The sequence below is a fragment of the Leguminivora glycinivorella genome, chromosome 1 (assembly GCF_023078275.1).
Source record: "Leguminivora glycinivorella isolate SPB_JAAS2020 chromosome 1, LegGlyc_1.1, whole genome shotgun sequence".
Taxonomy (NCBI): Eukaryota; Metazoa; Arthropoda; class Insecta; order Lepidoptera; family Tortricidae; genus Leguminivora; species Leguminivora glycinivorella.
This window is the reverse complement of record NC_062971.1, coordinates 31,757,051-31,780,972: the sequence shown is the minus strand read 5'-3', so window position 1 is coordinate 31,780,972 and position 23,922 is coordinate 31,757,051. Positions and strand designations below refer to the sequence as shown.

The 23,922-nt window shown below is 37.8% G+C and overlaps 2 protein-coding genes across 2 annotated transcripts in view; one reads left to right on the top strand and one right to left on the bottom strand.

Annotated features, from left to right (window-relative positions):
* Positions 1 to 829: 829 nt before the first annotated feature.
* LOC125228967 (electron transfer flavoprotein regulatory factor 1) lies at positions 830 to 2,262 on the bottom strand. Its single transcript, XM_048133710.1, has 2 exons — positions 2,096 to 2,262; positions 830 to 1,461 (listed from the first exon to the last, which is right to left on the bottom strand). Exons 1-2 carry the CDS (start codon positions 2,138 to 2,140, stop codon positions 1,246 to 1,248), a joined length of 261 nt encoding a protein of 86 aa, XP_047989667.1. The 5' UTR covers positions 2,141 to 2,262; the 3' UTR covers positions 830 to 1,245.
* A 469-nt stretch (positions 2,263 to 2,731) lies between these two features.
* LOC125229791 (cilia- and flagella-associated protein 44) overlaps positions 2,732 to 23,922 on the top strand; it is a 60,401-nt gene continuing 39,210 nt past the window's right edge. The window contains exons 1-20 of the mRNA XM_048134733.1: positions 2,732 to 2,819; positions 3,106 to 3,256; positions 4,230 to 4,392; positions 4,851 to 5,005; positions 5,388 to 5,551; positions 7,965 to 8,095; positions 8,366 to 8,470; positions 13,662 to 13,811; positions 13,941 to 14,000; positions 14,093 to 14,259; positions 14,382 to 14,457; positions 14,585 to 14,761; positions 15,334 to 15,525; positions 15,769 to 15,911; positions 16,032 to 16,159; positions 20,681 to 20,861; positions 21,210 to 21,375; positions 21,831 to 21,934; positions 22,208 to 22,313; positions 22,760 to 22,932. Of these exons, the coding sequence (XP_047990690.1) occupies positions 2,789 to 2,819; positions 3,106 to 3,256; positions 4,230 to 4,392; positions 4,851 to 5,005; positions 5,388 to 5,551; positions 7,965 to 8,095; positions 8,366 to 8,470; positions 13,662 to 13,811; positions 13,941 to 14,000; positions 14,093 to 14,259; positions 14,382 to 14,457; positions 14,585 to 14,761; positions 15,334 to 15,525; positions 15,769 to 15,911; positions 16,032 to 16,159; positions 20,681 to 20,861; positions 21,210 to 21,375; positions 21,831 to 21,934; positions 22,208 to 22,313; positions 22,760 to 22,932 (2,723 nt within the window). The 5' untranslated portion in view covers positions 2,732 to 2,788. The remainder of the gene's footprint in view (positions 2,820 to 3,105; positions 3,257 to 4,229; positions 4,393 to 4,850; positions 5,006 to 5,387; positions 5,552 to 7,964; positions 8,096 to 8,365; positions 8,471 to 13,661; positions 13,812 to 13,940; positions 14,001 to 14,092; positions 14,260 to 14,381; positions 14,458 to 14,584; positions 14,762 to 15,333; positions 15,526 to 15,768; positions 15,912 to 16,031; positions 16,160 to 20,680; positions 20,862 to 21,209; positions 21,376 to 21,830; positions 21,935 to 22,207; positions 22,314 to 22,759; positions 22,933 to 23,922) is intronic.

Below are 23,922 nucleotides of genomic sequence, written 5' to 3'. Positions count from 1 at the left end.
TCGTCCGCCGACATATACAGAGTGGGGCCTGTAACAAAAGCAAAAAATTAAACTGTGGGCTATTCTCCTTATACTGATCAACATTTGTTCAGCGACTTTTAAAAATAACTTGTATTTTGATTTTTATTACCCTTGAAAGTTTTTTCTAAGAGGTAATGTATTGCGAATTCTGTTAAGTCTAAAGTGTGACAGACAACGTCAATGACAACAATAATGGCGTACCTACATTGAAGCTAATATTTATTTAGTATGAAAAATGAAAAATTTAAAGACTTCATAATTTTTAAAAGTCACTGAACAAATGTTGGTCAGTTTAAGGAGTATAGCCTACAGTTTAATTTTTTGCTTTTGTTACAGGCCCCACCCTGTATATCACCGTCTTTTTACATGTAGTGTTTTCCTGGTTCAGTCCAAAGAACATTAAATCACTATGTGGTGATTCCTAACAAAGCATAGTTTAACATTCCTGAAAAAAGGTCAACTAGCCTTCCATGTATAAAGTATGGTATGACCGACCTACACTTAATGTATGCTTAAAAGCTACTTGCTAAAGCAGCCTAAACTATACTTTACCGGCATGACCCAGAATTCATACCCACGGTTTTCTACTTTAAATTTTAAAACCTAAAAATATCAACACATTTTATTTACAAAACATTATGAATCTAATGATGTATATCACTATATAAGTAAGCCTACATACAAATCATTAAAATCAAGGTAAGTACTAACCTTTTGTATCACTATGCATTAATTTTACTTTGACACTCATATCATTTTCAACTGCCGCAATACTTTTTATCTGATGAAATATAAACACACAACATTATTAGTTTTAAAAGTTTATTGGTAACAATGTAAATTCAAAGTACTTATACTCTACAATATACTGTCAAATAGTACTTACATTTTATACATTTCCAACTACATATGGGCATTTCAATTTAAGAAACTGTGTTGGTTGGTAGGTGTCACCCAACCAAGAATTTATATAATATAACTATTGTTTAATGAAACATAGACAAGAGTGTATAGGAAAATAGAAACACCCTTTTAAGACTGATAAAACAACTGTACCAACTAATCAGAACTAGATACATTTATACACACTTATATTACTTAACATTAAACTAAAGCCAGTGCTGTAAATTGTAAAATATTATTATTATCAAAAATATACATCAACAGGCTATAACAATAACAATACAATATATTATTTACTCTGTTGCCTGTAAAAACTACATCTCAGAAGTATTTACCATCATAATACCTTCGTTTCATAGTGCGGTATTTTTTCAGCATATACAAAGCTTCTATTTCCTTTACTACGTAATGCCCATGTTTGATCATCATGTCGATCTTAGCCGGATCCGTTTCATTGCTGTTTTTGGTAAACACTTTGTGTAAGCGCATGCGGAACAGATCGTAGCCTTGAGGCCACTCGCGCCCCAGGTACAACAGCTGCAAAAAATAACACATATCACTTAAGGCACTGGTCCCACCCCACCACGAGCGAGTAAGCTATGAACTATCGGCTATTTTCTAGCTCAAGAAACGAACAAAAGATAATCGCTTTCGTGTAAATAAAAGAGAGAGATATATATTTATAGTTCATAGCTGGCTTGTTCACACCGCCGGCGAAGACACTCTCCCACCGCCCGGCGAGTAAGCGATAATTCCATACAATGTTTACTAGCCGCCCGCTGATTGTCAACTGTTTCTAGTACATAATTTTACTAGTTGATAGCCGAGCTCGCTGATAGTTGGCGGTGGGACCACTGTTTACTAGTTGACCGCCGCGATAAAAGCTATCGACTATAAAACTAGCTCAGCGGTACCCGGCTGAGCTAGTGGAGCGAGTAATCGCCCGTCGCACGCAAACACTCGCTTATAGCTCAGCGTCTAAACTAGTAAAACTATACTCGCTTCTCGCCGCTCGCCCACTAGTTTGTAGTTTATAGTTTCACTCGCTTATAGTTTGTAGCCGGCGGTGGGACCAGTGCCTAATGCAAACAATGTTATCTAATCAAAATACCAATAATATTCCTAAAAACAAATGACAACACGATAACATTTTATTTCAATAAGTTTATACCGTTTTGTAGAGATTGATTACTGCTGCTCTTTGCGATTGAGACATGTTTATTTAGTAGAATTCACATCAAAAACAATAACAAGGAAAATATGAAACTTAAAAGTTCAGAGTCCAAACACGAACGCACAATATCAACACAGACAGACTGACATTGACAATGAGCAATGACAGATGACACTGAAGTGAAGATAACAAATGAGCAATGCTGCCAACAGCAGAAATAGAATGAGTGTATTTTCCTAAATAAAATCAAATACTATGTAAACTCTACGAGTTAATACGTGCAGCTCGGTGCCAAAGTTGGCAACATGCACACTAGCGCTCCTAGCGGTATGAGTTGAAGATAGTAACAAATGAGCAATGCTGCCAACAGCAGAAATAGAATGAGTCGTATTTTCCTAAATAAAATAAAACAGCGAACCAAAGTGCTCTGTGTGCAAGCACCAGAAACTTTTTTCGACCATTAATCGCATTTGATTTGTCATAAGGTCTATAGAGCCCTAACATAGAAATTGCTAAAAATAACTGTTTTTTTTACTTTATTGTCTATGGTGTATTTAAAAGTTGGCGCTTCATCGAAAGGGTCATTCCGTTACTAGGCAACAAAAGTTTTCATAGATTTGCATTTATTGTAAGTTTATGTTTCAGTTTGTAATAATTTAATAAACTAAGGGATATCATCTAAACATTGTGATGGCTGATGACGAAGAATTACCCGCTTACGGTAAGTTTATTTTCGTTGTTGTATCATATCAAAGATCTTGAAATTCTATTTGTATCGAACAGCGCTTGGTAAAGGCGTAAAATAAATATTTATGATGCACTTTGTTGCTTTTCAAAGTACCAATGAGACTGCTTAAACAGATTTACTACTTACCCATGCATCTCCTTCCATTCAACTAACCTTACCTTGGATACCAATAGGACATGAAGCTGTGCTAATTCCATTACAATTTAAATACACTGTGGTAGTAGAATGACTCTGAGATACCTACTAATAATTATTACAGACGGGGAGGAAGAAGAAGGAGGATATTTTGAGCCGGAAGATGAACACGTCGAAGAGGAATCCATACTCACTGAGTATGACCAGGATGATTTCTTTTCCGGGGCGGTCAATACACATGACTCCACCATACCATTTGATTTATTCGAGTTTGAGTATCCTTTGTAAAATCATTGTTTTATTGTACTACTAGCTTTTGCCCGCGGCTTCGCTCGCGTTACAAAGAGAAAAAAAGTAGCCTATGTCACTCTCCGTCACTTCAACTATTTCCACTTAAAAAAAAAAAAAAAACATTCAGTCGAATTGAGAACCTCCTCCTTTTTTGAAGTCGGTTAAAAATCATGTCAATTTGTCGCTCCGTTTTGGCGTGAAATACGGACAAACAAACAGATACACACACTTTCCCATTTATATTATTAGTATGGAAATATAGATTAGTATGGATTTTATAAACCTGCCTGCTGACGTTCCATCAGTATGTGTGTACTAGTAATGACGAGACATTAATCGTTAGTACTTTTTAAGCTTGTCGGAAAAGTGCTATTTCCTCTTAAGCAAGGTAGAGGAACTTAGAGAAGCAACTACAGTCTATATACTATATATTATCGGAATAGCACTGGAATGGTACCTTCGGCATATTATCGAAGTTCTGAGGTATGTCAAGGTACTGTTTAAGACATCTTGGTATACCTTCACCTTCTCCTGGCTTCCTCATCATCCTCCTTGCGTTATCCCGGCATTTTCCACGGCTCATGGGAGCCTGGGGTCCGCTCTGACAACTAATTCCAAGATTTGGCGTAGGCACTAGTTTTTACGAAAGCGACTGCCATCTGACCTTCCAACCCGAAGGGTATCTAGGCCTTATTGGAATTAGTCCGGTTTCGTCGCGATGTTTTCCTTCACCGAAAAGCGACTGGCAAATATCAAATGACATTTCGCACATATGTTCCGAAAAACTCATTGGTACGAGCCGGGGTTCGAACCCGCGACCTCCGGATCGAAAGTCGCACGCTCTTACCGCTAGGCCACCAGCGCTTCTGGCTTCCTAACTGTACCTTAGGATCCCTTGCCGTGAATGCCGTGTCATGCCGATTGTGGTTTGTGGACTATATCTTAACTCTAGCCCAGACATTCATACGGCTACGACTGCCATAAGTTCTTCAATCTGTGCGCGTGTGATGAGACGGTGGTTTGCTGGGCTGCTGGCAGTATCGTCACGTTTCTGGACGTCGAAACTAAGCAAACTTGGTTCCGGAGGAGCACTACAGGCGGATCGATTGGACATATTACTGTGAGAAATTCTTTACGCTGTGATTACGATCTGATCTTGTAGATCGAAATTGCAAATTCGATTGTTTAAATCGCTCCGGCAAGCAGTCGCGATTTAACTTACTCTCGTTTGCAATATGTAACTTTCGCCCCATGTTGCACCAATGTACTACTATTCGACATACCTAATGTACGACTGTCTGTGGCGTGCCTAACTGACATAATGTGACATGTCGTCAGTTATGCGATATCGTGTCTGTCAGGTGAAGTTTAGTAAAATCGCTACCGACTTACTCGCACGATACTGCCTCATATTTGGGGGGACTGATACTACCTTTTCTCGAAACGTACTTCTACGGAGTCTGAATTTAGTAGCCGTTATTGTTTTTAACGAATTAATTTAATTCGATACATTTTGCACTCTACTCCGAGCGTAAGTAAACGCCTGACAAATGTAAATTGTATAAATCTAACTTCTAGTGTTACAGAAAAGACCCCAACTACCGCCTAGCCATAGCGGAGGGCAGGGAGGGCGACCGTGAGCCCCTGATCCTGCTGTACTTCTGGCCGCAGATGGAGATCGATGCCGTTCTACGTGATGGAACCACTAATGCATATTCTATACTCGACTTTAGGTAATTTACGACTGTCTCTACGGAGTAGTAGACTGAATTTAGAAGTAGATCTACTCATAGCATTGGATGAATATAGCCAAACAAGGCCTGTAGCCAAGATTACAGTCGCTCACGCTCCATAGCGCATCGTAGTTATATCTCTCTATTGCTCTTTTGTGCGACTGAGCCAGCTGCGCAGCTTACTTACTATTCTTAGTGTACTGAAAAAACAAAATAATAAGCATTTGGAGTCGACAATTTGGTGAATGGTGGATAACAGAACATCTTTAGCTAGCGCAGCAGCTCAAATCATATCAGAGTGTTTGTTGGATTGTTTGGAGTATAGTGTTATAGGTATATACAGTGGGTATATACATACCTACAGCGGTTTAACTACTTTCAGTCCCGACGGAGAACTCCTAGCATCAGTAGGCAAGGAACCTGACTACAACCTCACGATATGGAACTGGAAGCGTCACAAAATTCTGCTTCGCACGAGTGCGTTCACTTTCGACGTGAATGCAGTCATGTTCTCACCGTATTGCCCGGGGCAACTAACCACTGCAGGTAATTGATGTCCATGAAATCAGTGGCTGAAATATAATCCAAGCTAAGTAAGCTTCGAAATGTCTCATGAAAACGATTACAAAACTAGAAACTATAAGATTCAGACTAGGTACATAGTTGACGATTTATCCGAATGTTAGTCAATTGTAATTGTTTTGTGTAATTACAATGTCATAAAGTCCTTTACCAGAGCGGTATCTTCTGCTAAATCTATGTCAAAGGAAGAGGCTTTGCATTCTGTTTACGTTTCTCCAACCAATCTTCAACCAAATTTTCCGAATAATAAAATACCTACAAAGTGTTATGAATATTATTTCATTCTAGCCTTTCTAGGTAAATATTTATTTTATTTACAAAACAAAGAAAGCATTCGTGGAAAGAAGTAAGCAGAATGCCTTACCCCACGCACTCAGTTCTTATCGAATATTCGATTAATTAGATGATTAAAAAAACAGAAAACGTTCTATTATCATTTTTTTATATGAAAACGTTACCCCAATCTACTTTCATTACTGCTAATAGCTAACGTGAAGTTATCTGTAAAACCGTACTTAATAAGGGAGATTTATACCTAGATTTCCAGGTCCCTTATTTTTTTTAAATTGAAATTTAGCGCCTTACTCCGAATTTAACTGTTATCAGTTCCATAGCAATTTAGTACGCCAGAATTTCCTCCACTTCACTAAGAAATATAAGGTATTTTCCTTTTAAGTCCTTAGTTACATGCATACACAAAAATCGGTCTAGTTACTACTTATACTTCGAAATCTTAGTCGATCTACTGATCAGCTTGGAAACTAAAACCCATCAAATCGCTGCCGAGCAATTTGAGGCGTTTTGGATTTGAATTTTTAAATAAGTTCGCCTTTGTTCCTCCTCCTTCTTCATTCTTTTATTAAATTTGATGTCTTGTATATTTTATGTTGGTACTACAATAAAGAATTTACTTACTTACTTATTTATCACCTCTCCCCTTCCATTGGTACTTTGGTACCAGCCACTGTGCAACTAAGGTCTAAAATGATCCACCCCTGGATAGGAAGTGTCTTCGACTAATTGGTCTTCTCTTTTTTTGATTATTCTGTTTTGCACGAGTACCTATATCTTTGCTCATTTCTGTTCTAAGACCTTAACCAGGACGCTTTTGTTTAGAGCCTACGAAGAGAGTTTTCAACTTTTTATATTAAGTATCAGATCCGGTCCAAGATGGCATCTGGTACGGGCGTAGGCATTTATACAAATGACTACAGTGGTAGTACCATCATGGGCAATTATGCCACTGTCTTCCAAGCCGAGACATATGCAATAATTGCCTGAGTACATGAGAATATAGTTAGACAAACCCAAGGGAAGAATATCTATATACTCAGCGACAGTCAGGCGGCACTCAAAGCCTTCACATCGCCCAGAGTTGACTCTAGACTGGTATTACGGCATCCAAGCTCTTAACAAGCTTGGAAGGCAAAACAGGGTGCAACCGGTATGGATACCGGGGCACGAAGGCTTCATTGGCAATGAAAATGCTGATGAACTTGCCAAGGCCGGATCTGAAGGCAACTTCATAGGTCCGGAACCTTTTGTGGGCATTTCACAAGGAACCATTAAAACGGCTATCTATCTAATCACCAAAAAGAGTGGGATGCCCTGGTAGGCCTGAAGCATTCAAAGCTCTTTATGCGGAGGGTAGACTCTGGGTGGAGCAAAAAGCTAGGAAAGCTAGACAACAGACAACTCCAAATTATAACGGGGGTGTTCACAGGCCATTACGGGATCAAAGGAATTTTGGCCAAGATGGGACACACTGACAACACTGATTGTCGCATGTGTGGCGAAGAGGAAGAGACCGTCAGACATCTAATGTGTGAATGTCACGCCCTCGCCAGACAAAGAATGAAGAACTTTGGAGCAGGCTACCTAGTACCAAAGGACTTCAGAGAGCTACCCATGAGCCTCATCATCCGATACGTGGAGATGGTCGAGAAGCTGCCTTCAGATCTTAGGATCGAAGGGGGTAATTGCACAAAAGATCCCGATGGGTCGAAATGTATCCGGAAGGCCCCCGCAGATTTAAGATAAGATAAGTATCCGATCCGATATCGAGCAAAGGACTGACTCCTATACATTCTCGAAATCATTCAAGGCGCCATCTTTGATTTTTGCCTTTGACATCCTTCCTACATCCGATATCGGATCGGAATATCTGGGCGACCGAGCTTCGCTCGGTTCTATTTTAATATATCACGTCTTTAGATAAAAAAAAACTCTTATAAATACAAAAACAAAAAAAAAGACAAAAAATAAAAACTTAGTTGTGATACTTGTGGAGTCTCAAGCTAAATTAGCCAAGGCATCGCTCTTTCTTTTTCCGAGAATGCGCCAGCAAATTCTTTAAATATCGTCACTTATTTTTCAGGTGCTGCACACATAAAATTTTGGAAAATGGCTCGTACATTTACCGGTCTAAAGTTAAAAGGAGAACTTGGAAGGTTCGGAAAAACTGAGATTTGTGACGTACTGGGAGTTTATCCTATGCCTGATGAGAAGGTCAGTTGAAGTCATTTTTATCTGCAAATCGACTCTGCTACATCAACCATATTGTCCTTTGCATAACAATTTCATAAATTATTTGCCACATCTAACAAAAAAAAATCTGAGTCGGGTGGACAAGGGGTAAGTAAAGAATTAATGATGTCAGCCGCGTAAACTAGGACACCGGAGGACTTGAGCACTTTTTCTGAAACGTATTGCATCTATTTCAGTTCATAAATATAATATTTTAGTCATTAACTACATTAATTTTGTGATGCCACTCAGGTACTCTCGGGCTGCGAGTGGGGCAACGTTCTGGTCTGGGAGGCTGGGCTCGTTAAAGTGGAAGTGACAAAACGTGGCCGAAAAACCTGTCACAAGGCACCAATCGTTAGTATCTCCTTCTATCCTAGATGTTTTCTATAAATCAACAGGCATTATGTCATTGCGTCGGCATTTTTGAGTGCTAATTTTCGATCTACTTACTTTTTTATTTTATATATTTAGATACAGACATCGTTTACGTCGTTAAATTAAATTTAAATATGACCTGCTATATCTAATTATATCTCTATCTGTGCCAAGTACTTTTTTAGGGTTCCGCAGTCAACTAGGAACCCTTTATAGTTTGGCCATGTCTGTCTGTCCGTCCGTCCGTCCGCGGCTAATCTCAGTAACCGTTAGCACTAGAAAGCTGAAATTTGGTACCAATATGTATATCAGTCACGCCAACAAAGTGCAAAAATAAAAAATGGAAAGAAAATGTTTTATTAGGGTACCCCCCCTACAAGTAAAGTGGGGGCTGATTTTTTTTTCATTCCAACCCCAACGTGTGATATATTGTTGGATAGGTATTTAAAAATGAATAAGGGTTTACTAAGATCGTTTTTTGTCTGTCTGTCCCTCTGTTACAGCCGATTTCTCCGAAACTACTGGACCGATTAACTTGAAATTTGGTACACATATGTAAACCTGTGGCCCAAAGACGGACATGTAATTTAATTAAATGAAATTTAATCATAGGGGTCACTTTTGGGGGGTAAACTTGAAAATTAAAAATCAAAGTTATTAAAACTATATTGTGTTATATATCAAATGAAAGAGCATTTTATGAGCATTTTAAATATATTTTTTTTTAATTTTTAATTTTTGTACTTTAGAAGTAATTTAAGAAAATAGACAAAAAATGACCATTCCCCCCCCTTATCTCCGAAACTACTTAGCGTAAAATTTTCAAAAAAATACACGAGATAGCCCTCTACCTGTAGATTACAGGAAAACCTATTAGAAATCTACAGTCAAGCGTAAGTCGGACTTACGAGAAAAAAACTCAAATTAAGATTTTCACTCACTGACGCTGCAAGCAGTTACTAAACGTCTTAAAATTTTGTAAGCGTGATGGACAGGTAGAAAGAAATTCATTTCTGTCTTTTTCTTTGTAGAAATTGTTCAATTTATTTTTTTCATTTGCCAAAATGACTTAAGTTCCTACTAAAAAGGAGGCGCTTAAGACCGTTTGTAAGTGGACTGAGCAAAATTTTGTTCAAATCGGTCCAAAAAAAGGTCTCTGTTGACGAAAACATAGAATTTGTGGCAACGACAGCCCAAATCTGAAGTCCATTTTGCTCTATCTCTTATCGTTTCCGAGATATATACGTAAAGTCTTGAAAGTGCGAAAAGTTAACTTTGCCATCACAGTCGTTCAGGCGCTCATGAGTTCTTTGTATGGAAAAGTCGAAAACCGACTCGCACTTGACCAATGTTCATAGAACGTGTTGTGGTTTTTTACGCGGGTCCGCGACTGACGACGTTCGAATGTTTTGTTCGGAAATGTTTGAGGGTGGTTTCTTTGAAACGCGACGGTCTGTATTCGTTTTGTACAATAGCAACGGACGGCGGGTGGCGTCTTGATATGGAAAATGACTGACTTCACTAAAGATAATGATGAACTCATTGAGGTAATACTAGAGAGGACACTGCGAGCAAAACGTTTGCGCTACAAACATAAGTCCATTATGTTTCTGCCTGCACACAAATAAAATGTAAAAATGCCTTCCTGCGCAACAAGATGCTGTTTAAGCCATACGATAAAATCGAATAAAACTGACGTGTCACATTTCATCCGTTAGTATACACGTTATGTTAATCGATCTTTATTTAAGTAATTATTTCAATGAAGGGACGCGCTCCTCAAACGCGAAGCTATCGCTGCCATTTTGTTGAACGAAATCATAGATTAATCGCATCATAATCGCACAGACTTGACATGTAGGTAATGAAGTATAGTAATTGTGATTATATTCTGTTTGTAATATATAAAAGAGAAATGTTAAATTTATTTCACGTTATACTTATGAATACTACACAGTTCTAACACGAGTTGTAATCGATATTTTCATACAATAATAACCTATGATTTTCTTCAAGGGCAATTAAAGTAGGTATATGAAAAAATCAATAATGTATTTTTGTTTCACTTAGTAGAACTTAAACATAGCACAATGTATGATAGTGCTAAAATTAAACTACTTACCCCCTTATTCATAAACGTTCACTAAAGTTATCAAGCCGATGAAGTTCGTTTGTCCCTTTCTATCACACCAATACGCCGAAAAGGGACAAACGAACTTTATCGGCTTGATAACTTTAGTGTGCGTTTATGAATAAGGGGGTTAGTATTTTACAAAAAGTATAAAAAAGGTCTACACTAAGAGTGTCGCGTCTAGGTGGTCATTGGTCAAGTCTTACTCTATGACACGGTACCTCCCCACGCATGCGCCGCGCGCTGCCGGCCGGAGCACAGACTTTGTTTGGGGTGTAATTTCTAGTATGTTAGTACATAGTAATTCAATGGATGAATTGTACTTCTGTGAACTGTTTTCGATATACTTAATCGAATATATGATGTAAATTTTTCTTTACTACAATGAAAGTGTTTGAGTACCAAGTTAAAAATTTCACTTTCTTTTTGCCGGTTTCATACAAAAATATCGTTTGACTGTCTCTTTTTTTGGGTAATATCAATATTTATATGGAAACGGATTAAGTCGCGTATAATCTTCTTCCTCTAAGAATTACAATGTAAGTATTTTTGCATTCATTTTGATCAGAGCTCAACACAACAGTTCAAAAATCAGTCTACCAGAGCTTCTGAGTTCCGACGACGGGTGACCAATAGGCCTAGCACATGAGGGCCGTGAGAGTATGTCGCCGCGAGATAGATCACACGTCTTGTTGTCTAGCTTTAGATTTAGTTTTAGTTGTAGTTTTAGTTTTAGCAGGCCTCACTGAAAATCAGCGTCACGTTGTGTGTCCTAGGACTCACATCGGGACATCAAGCTGAGTGAGGACCTATTAGCTCAATTAACTGTTGTGTTGTAAATATTGATCGTCCTTACTATGTACTTACCTTTGCGCTAATAAATATTTCTTTATCTTTACCTTTATCTTTATCTTCTAACTGTATTAATGACATAAGGACGGGTAGTCTATCTCGCGGCGACATACTCCCGCGGCAATCATGTGCTAGCCCTGCAAGGGTCAGAAAACCCACGCACCCGCGACCGACAGCGTGTGGTACAGCGGCACATGCGGCTCACATCCAAACATTCCAAACGCCGCCGGGCGCGTGTGACGGGCCAGAGAAACCAGGGCCTTAGGCCTAGGTGATTATCGCCGCGCCGCAGAGGACGCGCTGAGGGGGGGGGGGGCGGTGCCTACAGCAGTTGTAGTTGTATGCATACCTAGCTCACGCACACAGACGCGTCCGCTGGCGCCGCCAGGGGCGGCTCACTCCGCTATCCTATCGCCGCGCTACAAGTATATCCTGGCGGCCGCGAGCTGTGGCCGCGAGTTCGCGGCTTACTCAGGGGTGGCGCACATTCTCACGGAATGCACGTTCGCACTTTCTATTGTTACTTTACGTCGCGAGGTTTTTTAAGCGATGTCCGCGGGTGGAATGGCTAATAATACTTAATTAAATAGACATATTGAATAAAATAAATACCAAAAGATATTCTTATACAGATCTACTACTGATTAAGTCCCACGGAAAAGTTCAATAAGGCAAAATATATAAATACAGCGTATATACCTAGAAAGTACTCAAGACTTGAATATAATAATATAACATTTAATGTGAGTATTAATTCGTTTGGATCCATTGGTAACCCTATCACCGGACGCCGCGCACGTGCGGCTCGTTTCTTTGTAAGAATGTTGTAGGTATTTAAAAAGGCGGCATTTCGGAAACATCAAAGCAGTGGGCCTTCTTTACTTGTGCTATTATATATTCTGTGGCGCCGCGCCGGTGTCCACGTGCGCTCTCTGCAGTGTGCGCTGCCGCTGCCACGAAACGTTTACCTACTCCGTGTAATACTGATAAAAGAAAGTATTGACATGAATTCACACGTTTCGGAAATGACTGTAGGTATTTTAAATATTTTAGCACAATATGTTTTTTGCCTCTTATTGCCTATTATACAATATAGGTATACATACCTACTATGGCAACTCTATCACAGCGCAGAATATGCAGAAGCCACATGGTGGTCTGCGACAGAAACTCAATAGACATTTTCAGAGTTTTTAAAATAAGTACCTAAGTAGGTACGTGAAGTAACATGGTAAATTAAAAAAATATCATTAGATACTTATTGCGAAGGTGTAAACAATTTCCTTCGTTTTGCCACATATCAATAATTACCTATCTATATTAAATTCATTAATCCGTATACAACTATACATTACATTTTTACAGTACGGTAATACTCACCCCGTTATTCATAAACGTACACTAAGTTATCAAGCCGATAAAGTTCGGTTGTCCCTTTCCGACGTATTGGTGTGATAGAAAGGGATAAACGAACTTTATCGGCTGGATAACTTTAGTGTACGTTTATGAATAAAGGTGTTAAAATTTATAGCTACGAAATTATACATAAAACACCTACTTACTTTAAAATAAAATAAAAAATGTTGAATTTGGTTAACATTATAAAAGACCTCACGCAAGCTGTGCTAATTAGTTCGCGAATTCGTCGAGAGGTGGCGCTAAACACAATTATGCTCATTAGAGAACCTATACTTCTAGCCTAGCCCAGTCTTTAGACTTATGTGAGTAACGTAAAAGTACCTAATAGTTTTGTAGGTACGGAACCCTCGGTGGGCGAGTCCGACTCGCACTTGGCCGGTTTTTTTGATAATATTAATATTTTCGGAAATAATCGCTCCTAAAGGAAAAAAAGTGCGTCCCCCCCCCCTCTAACTTTTGAACCATATGTTTAGAACTTTATAAAGACTTTCTAGGAAAATTGTTTTGAACTTGATAGGTTCAGTAGTTTTTGAGAAAAATACGGAAAACTACGGAACCCTACACTGAGCGTGGCCCGACACGCTCTTGGCCGGTTTTTTTTAAATCTTTATTAAAGAGCTTTATCGCTTAGCGATTATGTCGCTCCAAAATGCCAACTACTTGAACTACTAGATAATAGTCTGGTGACAAGAATCGAGTGCTGATATGGTGACACAAGTTTGGACTCCACACAATTTGATCATCTGAATAGTATCTTGCCTTTTCCAGATTCAATTCATGCTAAGTCCAGCAGGTGATGAAGTGACCACTATAGCTCGCGACGGTTGCATCCGAGTCTGGTATTGGGATACGGTGGAACAGGCAGACCCACCGGAAGACGACCCTTATGTGGAACTCAACCCCGTAGCTGAAACATGCGTAAGTGACATTTAACACAAATTAGAACCTAATAACTCTTGGTTTTGATACGACCATGGTGGACGTTTTGGTGATTATTGTGCATCGCGTCTTCCTCTCATGGTGACTTGACTTTGCGTTGTGTTCTAGGTACCTGGCTGCCAAATAATGTGTCTGAAACAGCAGAAAGATTTCTACTGGTACGCTCAAGTAAGTTGAGGTCATAATTTTAACCACGACTAGTAAAAATCTATTTTTTTTTAATTTATACCTAAATCCTGTATGTTTGTTGTTTCAATAAGGACGGCAACGGTGGTGTTTGGTGTGTAGACACAGAAATCGACAAGATAGAGTGCGCGCACCGAAAAGTATACACCAGCCATGCGGGAGGCGTCGTGGCTATGGCGGCGCTCCGTGGTCATCCTGTTCTAGTGACTGCCGGGGAAGATGGTGCCCTACACGCGTACAGGTACTGATGACATCAAGGTCCATGACCAAAATTCATGCCCAATCCATGCAACTTCAGAGTCCAAACATAAAATAGGTGCCTAATATGTATTTTTTAAAAGCTTTCATACATCTTTTCTGCAGCACGGACACCCACACACTGCTAGCCAGATACGTCTTTCTGAAGCCTATCACCTGCATGTTTTATCCGCCCATCGACGTAAGTTTATTATTATTATCTCTTGATATTAACTTTCGCTTAAACCATATATTTAAAGAAACGATAAATATTCCTCAGTTCTCTCATTCCATAAGCCGCTATAAAAACTTGTGCTTCCATTATTCAGGTGGACCCAACTTCCCGGATAATCATGCTGGGTTTTGAAGACGGTATTATGCGCACACTGCTTCTGCACCCGGAGCGATTGCAGGCCATCACCAGCCAACTCAACATTGATGTGCATTCCTCTCTCACCATCCACAGTGACTCTTCGCTACACCCTGACGTCATCGACTTGATTTCGGTAAACGTTTCAGTTTACCCTGATTTTTCGGGCACGATCTCAAAATTTCTCGGGGATATTCCATCTCGATCTCAAGTCTCAATGATCATATTATGATGCAATATAGACCTCTATTGACTTTTGATTGAATTTTATTGACGATATGGCTTGAATTGTGTATCTTAAAATCTGATCGCATATATGTTTTCGGAAGAAATTTATTTATTTATTTAAACTTTATTGCACAATTGAAAAAAAAAGTACAAATGGCGGACTTAATGCCTTAAGGCATTCTCAACCAGTCAACCATAGGGCCAAATAGAAATTCGCGAACACGCGAATTACGTGACAGTTTCATTTCACTATCTCTATTCACAATTTTACGTCTGGCATAGGCCAGTGAAGCGATGCCTATTTGTGTCGCTTAACTTAAAAACTCGGTAAATCCATTCTGCTATAAGCTTGATTATCTTTCAGATCATATTATATTTTTTATATGTTCAACCTTAAAGCAGAATGGATCTTTACCCAGGTTTGAAGTTAAGCGACACATTTATGCATGTGTACTTAAGAAGTGTATTTAATGCTTTCAGCTGCTAAAGCCGCACTCGAAAGCCATAAACCAAATATCGATAAACAACCAGCGGACGTTATTGGTGACCTGCTCTAAGGAAGAGACGATATTCATGTACAAACTCAATCTGGGCACGCCGTTTACTTTAGAGAGATTGGGACTCATCAAGACACCAAACAATATTGTGTATATGACTTGGAAACCAGAAGAGGTATTTAATATTTAAAAAATATAATCTTGGGCTTTGGTAGGTATATGGTTTAAATTTTCATCGTCATTTGCCAGCCCTTATCCGAGTCATTTGGGATTGGCGCAGCATGTCTTCCTCTTCCCACACCTCTCCATCGGCCGTCATCCCATCACTGACTTTCTTTCCACACAGTCCATCCCACCTTTTCCTCGTTTTTCCTTCCCCGTTACTTCTCTCCACAGTCCAAAGAATTTTGTTTTTCAGGAATACGTCCTACTGCTTTGCGGTCAAGTGGGATTTATTATGGAAGCTGTGCTTCCACAAGTCGAAGTGCGAAAATACACAGATATTACCACATTCAAACTGGACTTTGCTTCCTATAAGGAGATTCTCGTGAAGAAACAGTAGTAAGTCACATATTGATAGTTACAGATCTACTTCAAACAAGTATATCAACAAGTACGTGCATGTTTAAATTGGGTAGCAAGAACATTTTTTCATATGAATTTTTATTATTTGCTTGATAGTATGCGCCATCGCCCTTTCCCCGAGGAAGAAGATCTAGCCAGCATCGACGAAGAGGCGCTAAAGGCTAAAGACGAAGGAAAAGACAAAGACGAAGAAGAGGAAGAGTGGATTGGGGAAATACAGCTAAGTACGATGTTCGGAAACTATAGAATCCTTGCATCTACATTTGAGGAGTTGTAACAGAACAAGCGTCTATGACGAGGAAATGGACTCGTTATTACATATAAAACTTACGGCGAATCAACTTTTCCTTGACCAACTTTCTTGGTGCATATTTTCTTTGAGATTTCATTGGATATTTTGACAAATAATATCTTTGAAGCTTTATCACATGTATAGTCACGTCTTCACTCATAAAATTCACTGTTATTCGATGCAAAACAGGTTGGAAAAACACATTTATCAACAAACTACGTTCACATGGATGAAATACTGACACTGACAGTTGTCAACTGAGTAGCGTTCCAATATTATATCTTGATTTCAATTATAGGTCGTAAAAATTGATAATGATAAGTAGTGTATATATTTTCTGGATGTGTTTATTGTAGCATTTAGAAACAAAAATGATATTTTATTATGTATTTGATTTACAAAATTGGTTAAAAACCTTTGATAAAGTAATATTTGCATATTTATATTTACCACAATATAAAATGATTCATTACGTACTAGGAATCAACAAAAGATATCTCCATCTCACTCTAAAACACGTGCAGTCATGCAGGTGTTACTATTGAGAAGCAAAAACGTACGTGCTGAGCTGTCTTGGACATTAATACCTAAGGCGTACGACTTAGTAAACAAAACAGTTATGACCTTTTACTTATGAGTGTAATTTAGCGTCTATCCATTGTTATTTGTCGCCAGTCGCCCTTTTGTCGCCATATTTGTCGCCAGTCGCCCTTTTGTCGCCATATTTGTCGCCAGTCGCCCTTTTGTCGCGATATTTGTCGCCAGTCACTCTTTTGTCGCCTGTCACTCTTTGAATCTATAAAAGGGTTGGAGCGAGCCGACTGCGTCATTCTTAAAATATCTACAAGACTAACAGTGTCTCTGGCTTTCGTGTGTTATACTGGTGAGTGAAGTTGTTCTGCTATTATTTCTCTGTTTGTTTTTACTTGGAAATTATTCTAAGTGATTGTAAACTTTGAAATTGTGTCTTTGTTTGATTGTGCGGGGACAATATCGTCGTACAGTTGTACTTAGACCTGTGGTGGAATTGCTTTACCGTCAGTTGTGGGGTTATTTTAGTGTTCTATTTATAGTGTAGTGTTACATTTAAATTAAAGTGTATAGTGAAGTTTTCTGTGCTTTGTTTCATGAGTGCCGTCAAGCAATACAAAGACTGGGTCGATGTATGGCTGGTGCTTGGAGATAAGTCTGTGTTTGGTTTTGTAGGGAGTAATTCTTGCAAAACTAAGCTTAGATTATAGCACGTAAAGAAAACTTCACTCGTTTGTTTAGTTGGTCAGTAAAATTGAATTTAGTAATTGGACAGTGTTATGGAATAAGCGATCAAGCGACAGTTAGTTGAAATCGAGAAAATGAGCTAGAAAGATTTGAAATTTGAATCAGTTGTTGTAAGTTCATTTATAAAGTAAAAAAGTTAATTTTGACATTGAACCTATAAAAGTGTTCATAATTTAAATAGATAAAAAAAATAACACCATACCTATTCAAGTTTCGAAGTTATTAACGTTTTTCCGCTTGATTCTTTATTGAACTAATACTGGGATGAGGTTAATTTATTTCGTCGTAGCGTACTATGAGACATATTTTGTCGCTTGATTCTTTAATGCAAATTGTTAGAGGTAAAGTGAATACTGGAATAAAATAAAATTCCATATATTTGAGTAAATAGTGCTAGTGTAAATAAATCAACAACAATGTTTTCCTCCACAATGATTAGGACTTATCCGTCTAACAATTTAGTTTTGTTCTCCAATCAACTTTTTTTAATAAATGTCAAAAAAATCAGCATAATATATGGCAAAATTGGCATTGTAACTAATAATAATTCATTAGTACTAGCCAGGATTACACACATAAGATATTATGATATAACAAAACCTCTTGATACTTAGTTCTCATTAAGCGAAATATCCTGCAATTTCAAATATGTAACAACGAATTAAACGACACTATTAGGGCGGTTAAATCGATATTGCGTTTAAAAATCATCAAAACTTTAAACCAAAACGAATTAATAACATTTTTATGGCGTTTAACTCGATTTTGCGATTTAGAATATACGCTTATTATAATTTGTAAAAGTAAATTTGGCGTTCAATTCGTTTTTACGTAACGACTTAGTACACAGGGCCATACAAATTTTAACGTGTCGCTTGATTCTACCCCTTAAAATAAGGCTGTAAGCATGATTTTTCAACAAAGAAATAGTCAATACTATAGATTATCACATTTATATCCGAACTGCATTCATAACTTTTTTTTCGGATTTTGGCGCTTAGTTCGCTATTCCATAACACCGTCCAATTTTCTATGGGGTTATTTTGTGAAAGTTATAAGCCAGATCATTGTTTGTGACAGACTGTTGTCCGGCTAAGCGCTTTATACCTTGCGGCTGTTAAACATAAGGCGTTTAGGGGTCTTTTTGTTCCAAGTCTGAGGGGGCTTGGCGTCTTTTTTTTACTTACAAAAGGCGAACATTCCTCCCTGGTCTCAAGGTCCAGCTGCTAGATGAAAGTGAGGACTTTCACGATTGACGAAAGACATTAGGAGTAATCCTTACTCACTGAAGTCAGCAGTAATTGAGGCTAGGTCTTGTATTATATATATTTATTTACTCGGTGTTCTGGGTCACGATGGTGCTGGTTGCTGGGGGATTTCGGTTGTGATTGAACCATACCTAAACGACAAAGCTTTGATCGCAGCTGGGTCTCCTCAAGTGACTGGTGTTAGTGTGTCCTAGAATACTGGATATATACACAGATAGGGCGATCTACTCTCTGCTACCTAGTCTGCGGACGCAGAGGGGGGGATCAGAACACAAGCCTATAGGTTGTGCCTATCTCAGCTTCGCTGGCTGAATTGTACAGTTCTAGTAGGGATACATTTGTACATATTCTGAACACAAGATCTATGGTAAGTGAGGGTCTGTGTTTCAGATATGTTAGAGTAGGAAAAACAATAGGATTAGGGTAGAGTCACACACTATTTCTATGAAAGTAGAGTTCTTTTATGATTGGTCTTGGAATATAATTGGTCAACGTGTATTGTGGAGAAATAATTTAACTACTACTATTATGGTTTTAATGGACTTTAAATGTGGTGTTTACTATCTTAAAATATGTGGTAAAACTGGTAATTTATAAAAACTCTTATTACTTAATTTATTTGAGTAAAATTAATAATTGTGGTAGCAATTTCTGATTTTTCGGTGTGGCTGCGGGACACTTAGTGTTGCTAACTGGTTTTTCAAGGTAAATTCTATCAAGTTGGTTAGGGAAACAAACTATTCTTTGGAATAAAAAGCATAGGTTTGTTATAGGGTCCACTGGCATGCGAGTGCCGTCCACTGATGTAAAGTCAAAAGCTTAGATAAGTTAGTAGGGAAAAAGGAACAAAACAAAAAGGGGGTTAGTTCGTAGATAGATAGCCCTTCAGGCTTACTTGCTTAGGATCCTGATAAAGTGGTTTGATCAGGTCAGGGGTCCCATACCGTATCGCAAGCCCTTGCCCAAGCCGGGACCACTAATAAGGCGTAGCGGATGATTACCAAAATATTTTTAAATATTTATTTCATGTAAGTTTCACTCACTAACTTTTTTTCTAAAAATTTCTACATTACGTCATTAATTTTCGCACATATAACTTTCTAGGCCTAAATCTGATAAAATTCTCTACTATAATACTATATTATTATGCTACAATAACCTTTATTCTTCTTTAAAATATAAATAAATATAATTTTAAATATTAGTCAAAAATACAGCTGATACTCATTAAAGGATCTAGGTTATCGCGGTTTACATCGAAGGGTTCTACTTATTCACGCTAGACGATCACAAGGCCAAATTTACGGGGTATATTTAAAGGGGGGGTTAGCTATACTGTTGATTAGTCAAGTAAGTAAGTAAATAAGTAAGGTGAGCGGAGGTTTAGTTACAGAGTGTCTTTTCAAAAGGACTTATTTTTATAAGTCAACGGAGGTTATTTTTATCTATGTCTTCCTATATAGAAATAAGTCCTTTTGAAAAGACACTCCTAATTAGTTCTTCGTTATTGTCTTGTCTCCAAGTTCTTTGGTTATTTTCTTGTTCATTGGTCTTGTCTCCAAGAAAAAATCAAATATAATTCATTTAAATTTTTAACAACGTTTTCGTTTAGCCTGGTTCAACCACGTTTTTTTTCTTCAAATTTGTGTTTGGCAAAGTGACAAAACGACTATTCATCTTGTACAGAATCTAAATTCTATTTATCAATTGTGGGTATTTGTCTTTTTATTTTTGTACAGTCAGCCAAAAAAGTGGTTTACCACTTTTCGACCTTATGTGTTTAAAAATGGAGTCAAAAAGTGGTAAACCACTTTCTTGGCTGACCGAACCATTGATATTTGGTTTAATTTAGTTTACGTGACTATCAAAAATGTAACAGTATTTTTTTCCATTGTCACATATTTTAGTGGAAAGCGAAAGCATGCTAGGAACCACAATCACCTGGGCGGAATACTGCGACGAAGGTATATGGGTGGTCCAGAAGGGGACCGGTTCCTTGTTGCTGGTGAAACCTGGTGTGAACAAGATCCTGAAATACGGCCCCATACCCGGAGCATGGTGTGATGATATCACGGCGTTGCAGTTTGTGTAAGTTTCATTTTGATACCCGAACTTTCGTCTGCTCAGAATATCACGTAATAAAACTGTAAGTCTACAATATTAGTACTTTACACTGTAACAATTGTCACAATATGAGACTGTTTGTTTCTTAACAAATAAAATAAATAATATCTAGATCAAATTCATTATTTATTCCCATATTTATAATTAATTAATTAATAGACCCATGGCCACCAATAACTCGCGCGCAGATAACGGCCAGCGTATTGCAAATGTAGCTTTATCATTACAGAAGAATCGCCTTTGACTCAAAGAGCCAAAATCAAATATTTACTGCTGTAACTCCTCTTCATGGTTTATAAATTCTTTATGCAGGTGCGAACATCGTTATTTGATCGTAGGAACAAATACAGGCTACATTCGAGTTCTGAGAATGCCTACGGAGGAGGAAGATTCAGATGAGCATCATTATATAACTTGGTTCACCGCCATGCAGAGGCTGCTAAAAGAACTTAAGGGTCGTCGTTTAGCCAAAGAGGAGGTAAATTCATTTGTCTCATCCAAAAATATTGGATTCAGCCAGTGCATTTATTTATTTAGAAAGAGACAAAATGTATCCTATGTCACTCTTCATCCCTTCAGCTATCTCCTTTTCAAAAATAACGTCAATTCGTTGCTCCGTTTTGTCGTGAAAGACGGACAAACAGACACACACACTTTCCCATTTATAATATTAGTAAGTAAGTAAGTATGGATGTGTGTCTAAATACATTAAAATAAATGAGCAACTTTTTTCTGATAGTCCTGATGTACCTATGAATATACTTTTTCCTCATCATAATGGTTACAAGCGATATTTTTACTATATCGTCTGTAGCATCTTATTTCCCTGTCTCCATTTCATCGACCACTTAGTCCTTAACAATTATTTCTAATGTCTTTATACCTACTTATTGTGTAAATTGATTTTCCTTTCACAATTTTTACTTTTGTCAGCCACAACCCACGCCACGCATCGACTTCATCGATAATTACTATCTGCCCATGCACAATCGGTACACCGGAGCCGTCACCTGTCTGGCGTTTAGTTCGGATGGACAGTAAGAATAATTATTTATGTAACCTTCGTGTGAATCGAATTTATTTTGTTTTGAATACCTTAAGGGGCAGGTTACTCGGCATCTATTTCCAGTTATTTGATTTAAAGGTATTTTGCGATATGTTATGAAAAGGATGCTACGAAATTATTTGGGTTGAGAAGACATTCGTTTGTTTTATTATCTAGTCGTATAATTTGCCATAATTTTTAAATCATCAGAGTAGCTGTTATATCTAGAATTTAATTTAATGTGCCTTACATTTCACTTTTTCAGGCGTTTTTATACTTGCGGTGCTGATGGCAACATTTTTTCCTACCTCATCAACTTCTCGGAACCACTGATGCCAACACCTGAACTGCCAGATATTCTGGAGATGCCGGTATATATGTATATGAAAACAATTTATTCAGTAAAAATTAATAAATTGATTGATCCATTATTCAGGGCCTATTATTATTAATGCGTTTTCACATTTTCCGATCCGATATCGGTTGTAGGACCGTGTTAAGGACGTTGTATTAAGAACGCCATCTTTGATTTTATCCTCACCTACTTCCGACATCGTAAACGGACTGAGGCCAAGATTAGAGTTACATAAACAGTTTTTTTTTTGCAACAATTAGGTGTTTGGAGAGCTAGACCTCCATTCTTAACTCTGCAGAAAACAAGCTTAGAGCAAATATGTTTTTTTTTTTTAATTATAAATGGGCTTACTCTTGGCTACGGACTAGCCAAAGGCAAAGACGTGGCCTACGATGGAGTGAACTCACCCAGAAGTTCACTCTTGATTTGATTTTGCTGACTTTTATTGGTGTGTGCATGTAGAAAACCGAAAGAGTTAAGGAGCCCAGCACCGTGGACGGTGAAATGATGTCGCATGAGGAGCTGAAGCAGAAAGAGGAATACGACAAGATGATGTCGATCGCCAACGCACACAAGAAACGAGTGCGGGACCAGCTGGCAGAACTCGCGTTTGAGTACAGCAAGCTCATTAAGGCGTATGTAATCAATAATCAATAATCATTTATTCATTTGCAAGAATGTAGTACACAAAACAAGTTCTTACAGTATACATTATGTCCCATAGTACATTCTGCTTATCAAAGCATGCAAAGAAGGTGTGCTTAATCTAACTTAATAAATATACAAATATACAAGGTCCTAACAAGTAAAAGATTGTTACACTATTTATTACACACATGTCTAGATATTATCATGATTTCAGAATTTTAAATATTGCAAAATTAAGAATTATTATTTACTACACAAGTCAATTATTAATGTCTGGATATACTAATGTCAAATTTAGATTAAGATTGAAACATGATAGAATATTAAATTAAATATTAAATAATTACATTGTGTTACAATTAAAATATTCCTTAAGGCTGTAGAAGCAATTTTGCTGAAGCCATTCTGTGACTTTCTTCTTAAAGACATGGAAACAGTGTTCTTTAAATTCAAACGGTAGATTATTATAAATTCTAATGCACATATAATATACATTTTTTTGGCTACATACTAGGCGATAAAAGGGTGCTGCGAGTTTATAAGTATACCTATAAGAACGATTTGAGACCTGAGATTGTAATTTAAATAATTGCAAGTTTTGTTTTACAAAAATACAGATTTCCCTTATATATATGCAAGCTAGGGGCAAAATGTTTAATGTTTTGAAGTGTTGCCTGCAGCTTTCCCTATGTCCACCACTACAAATAGCGCGAACACATTTCTTTTGAGCTTTAAAAGCATCTTCAATTTCGGTTGAGTTACCCCAGATTATTAATCCATAGGTAAGGCTCGAATAGACATAACCGTAATATGCGGTGATAGCTGCTTTCTGCGAAACAATTTGTTTTAAGCGTCTTAATGCATAAACGAACCGGTGTAGTTTGTCACAAACGTATTTTACGTGAGATTTATATGTTAACACGTTTTCTAGCCTTAATCCGAGAAACGTTGTAGTGTCGACTTCTTCTATATTTTCT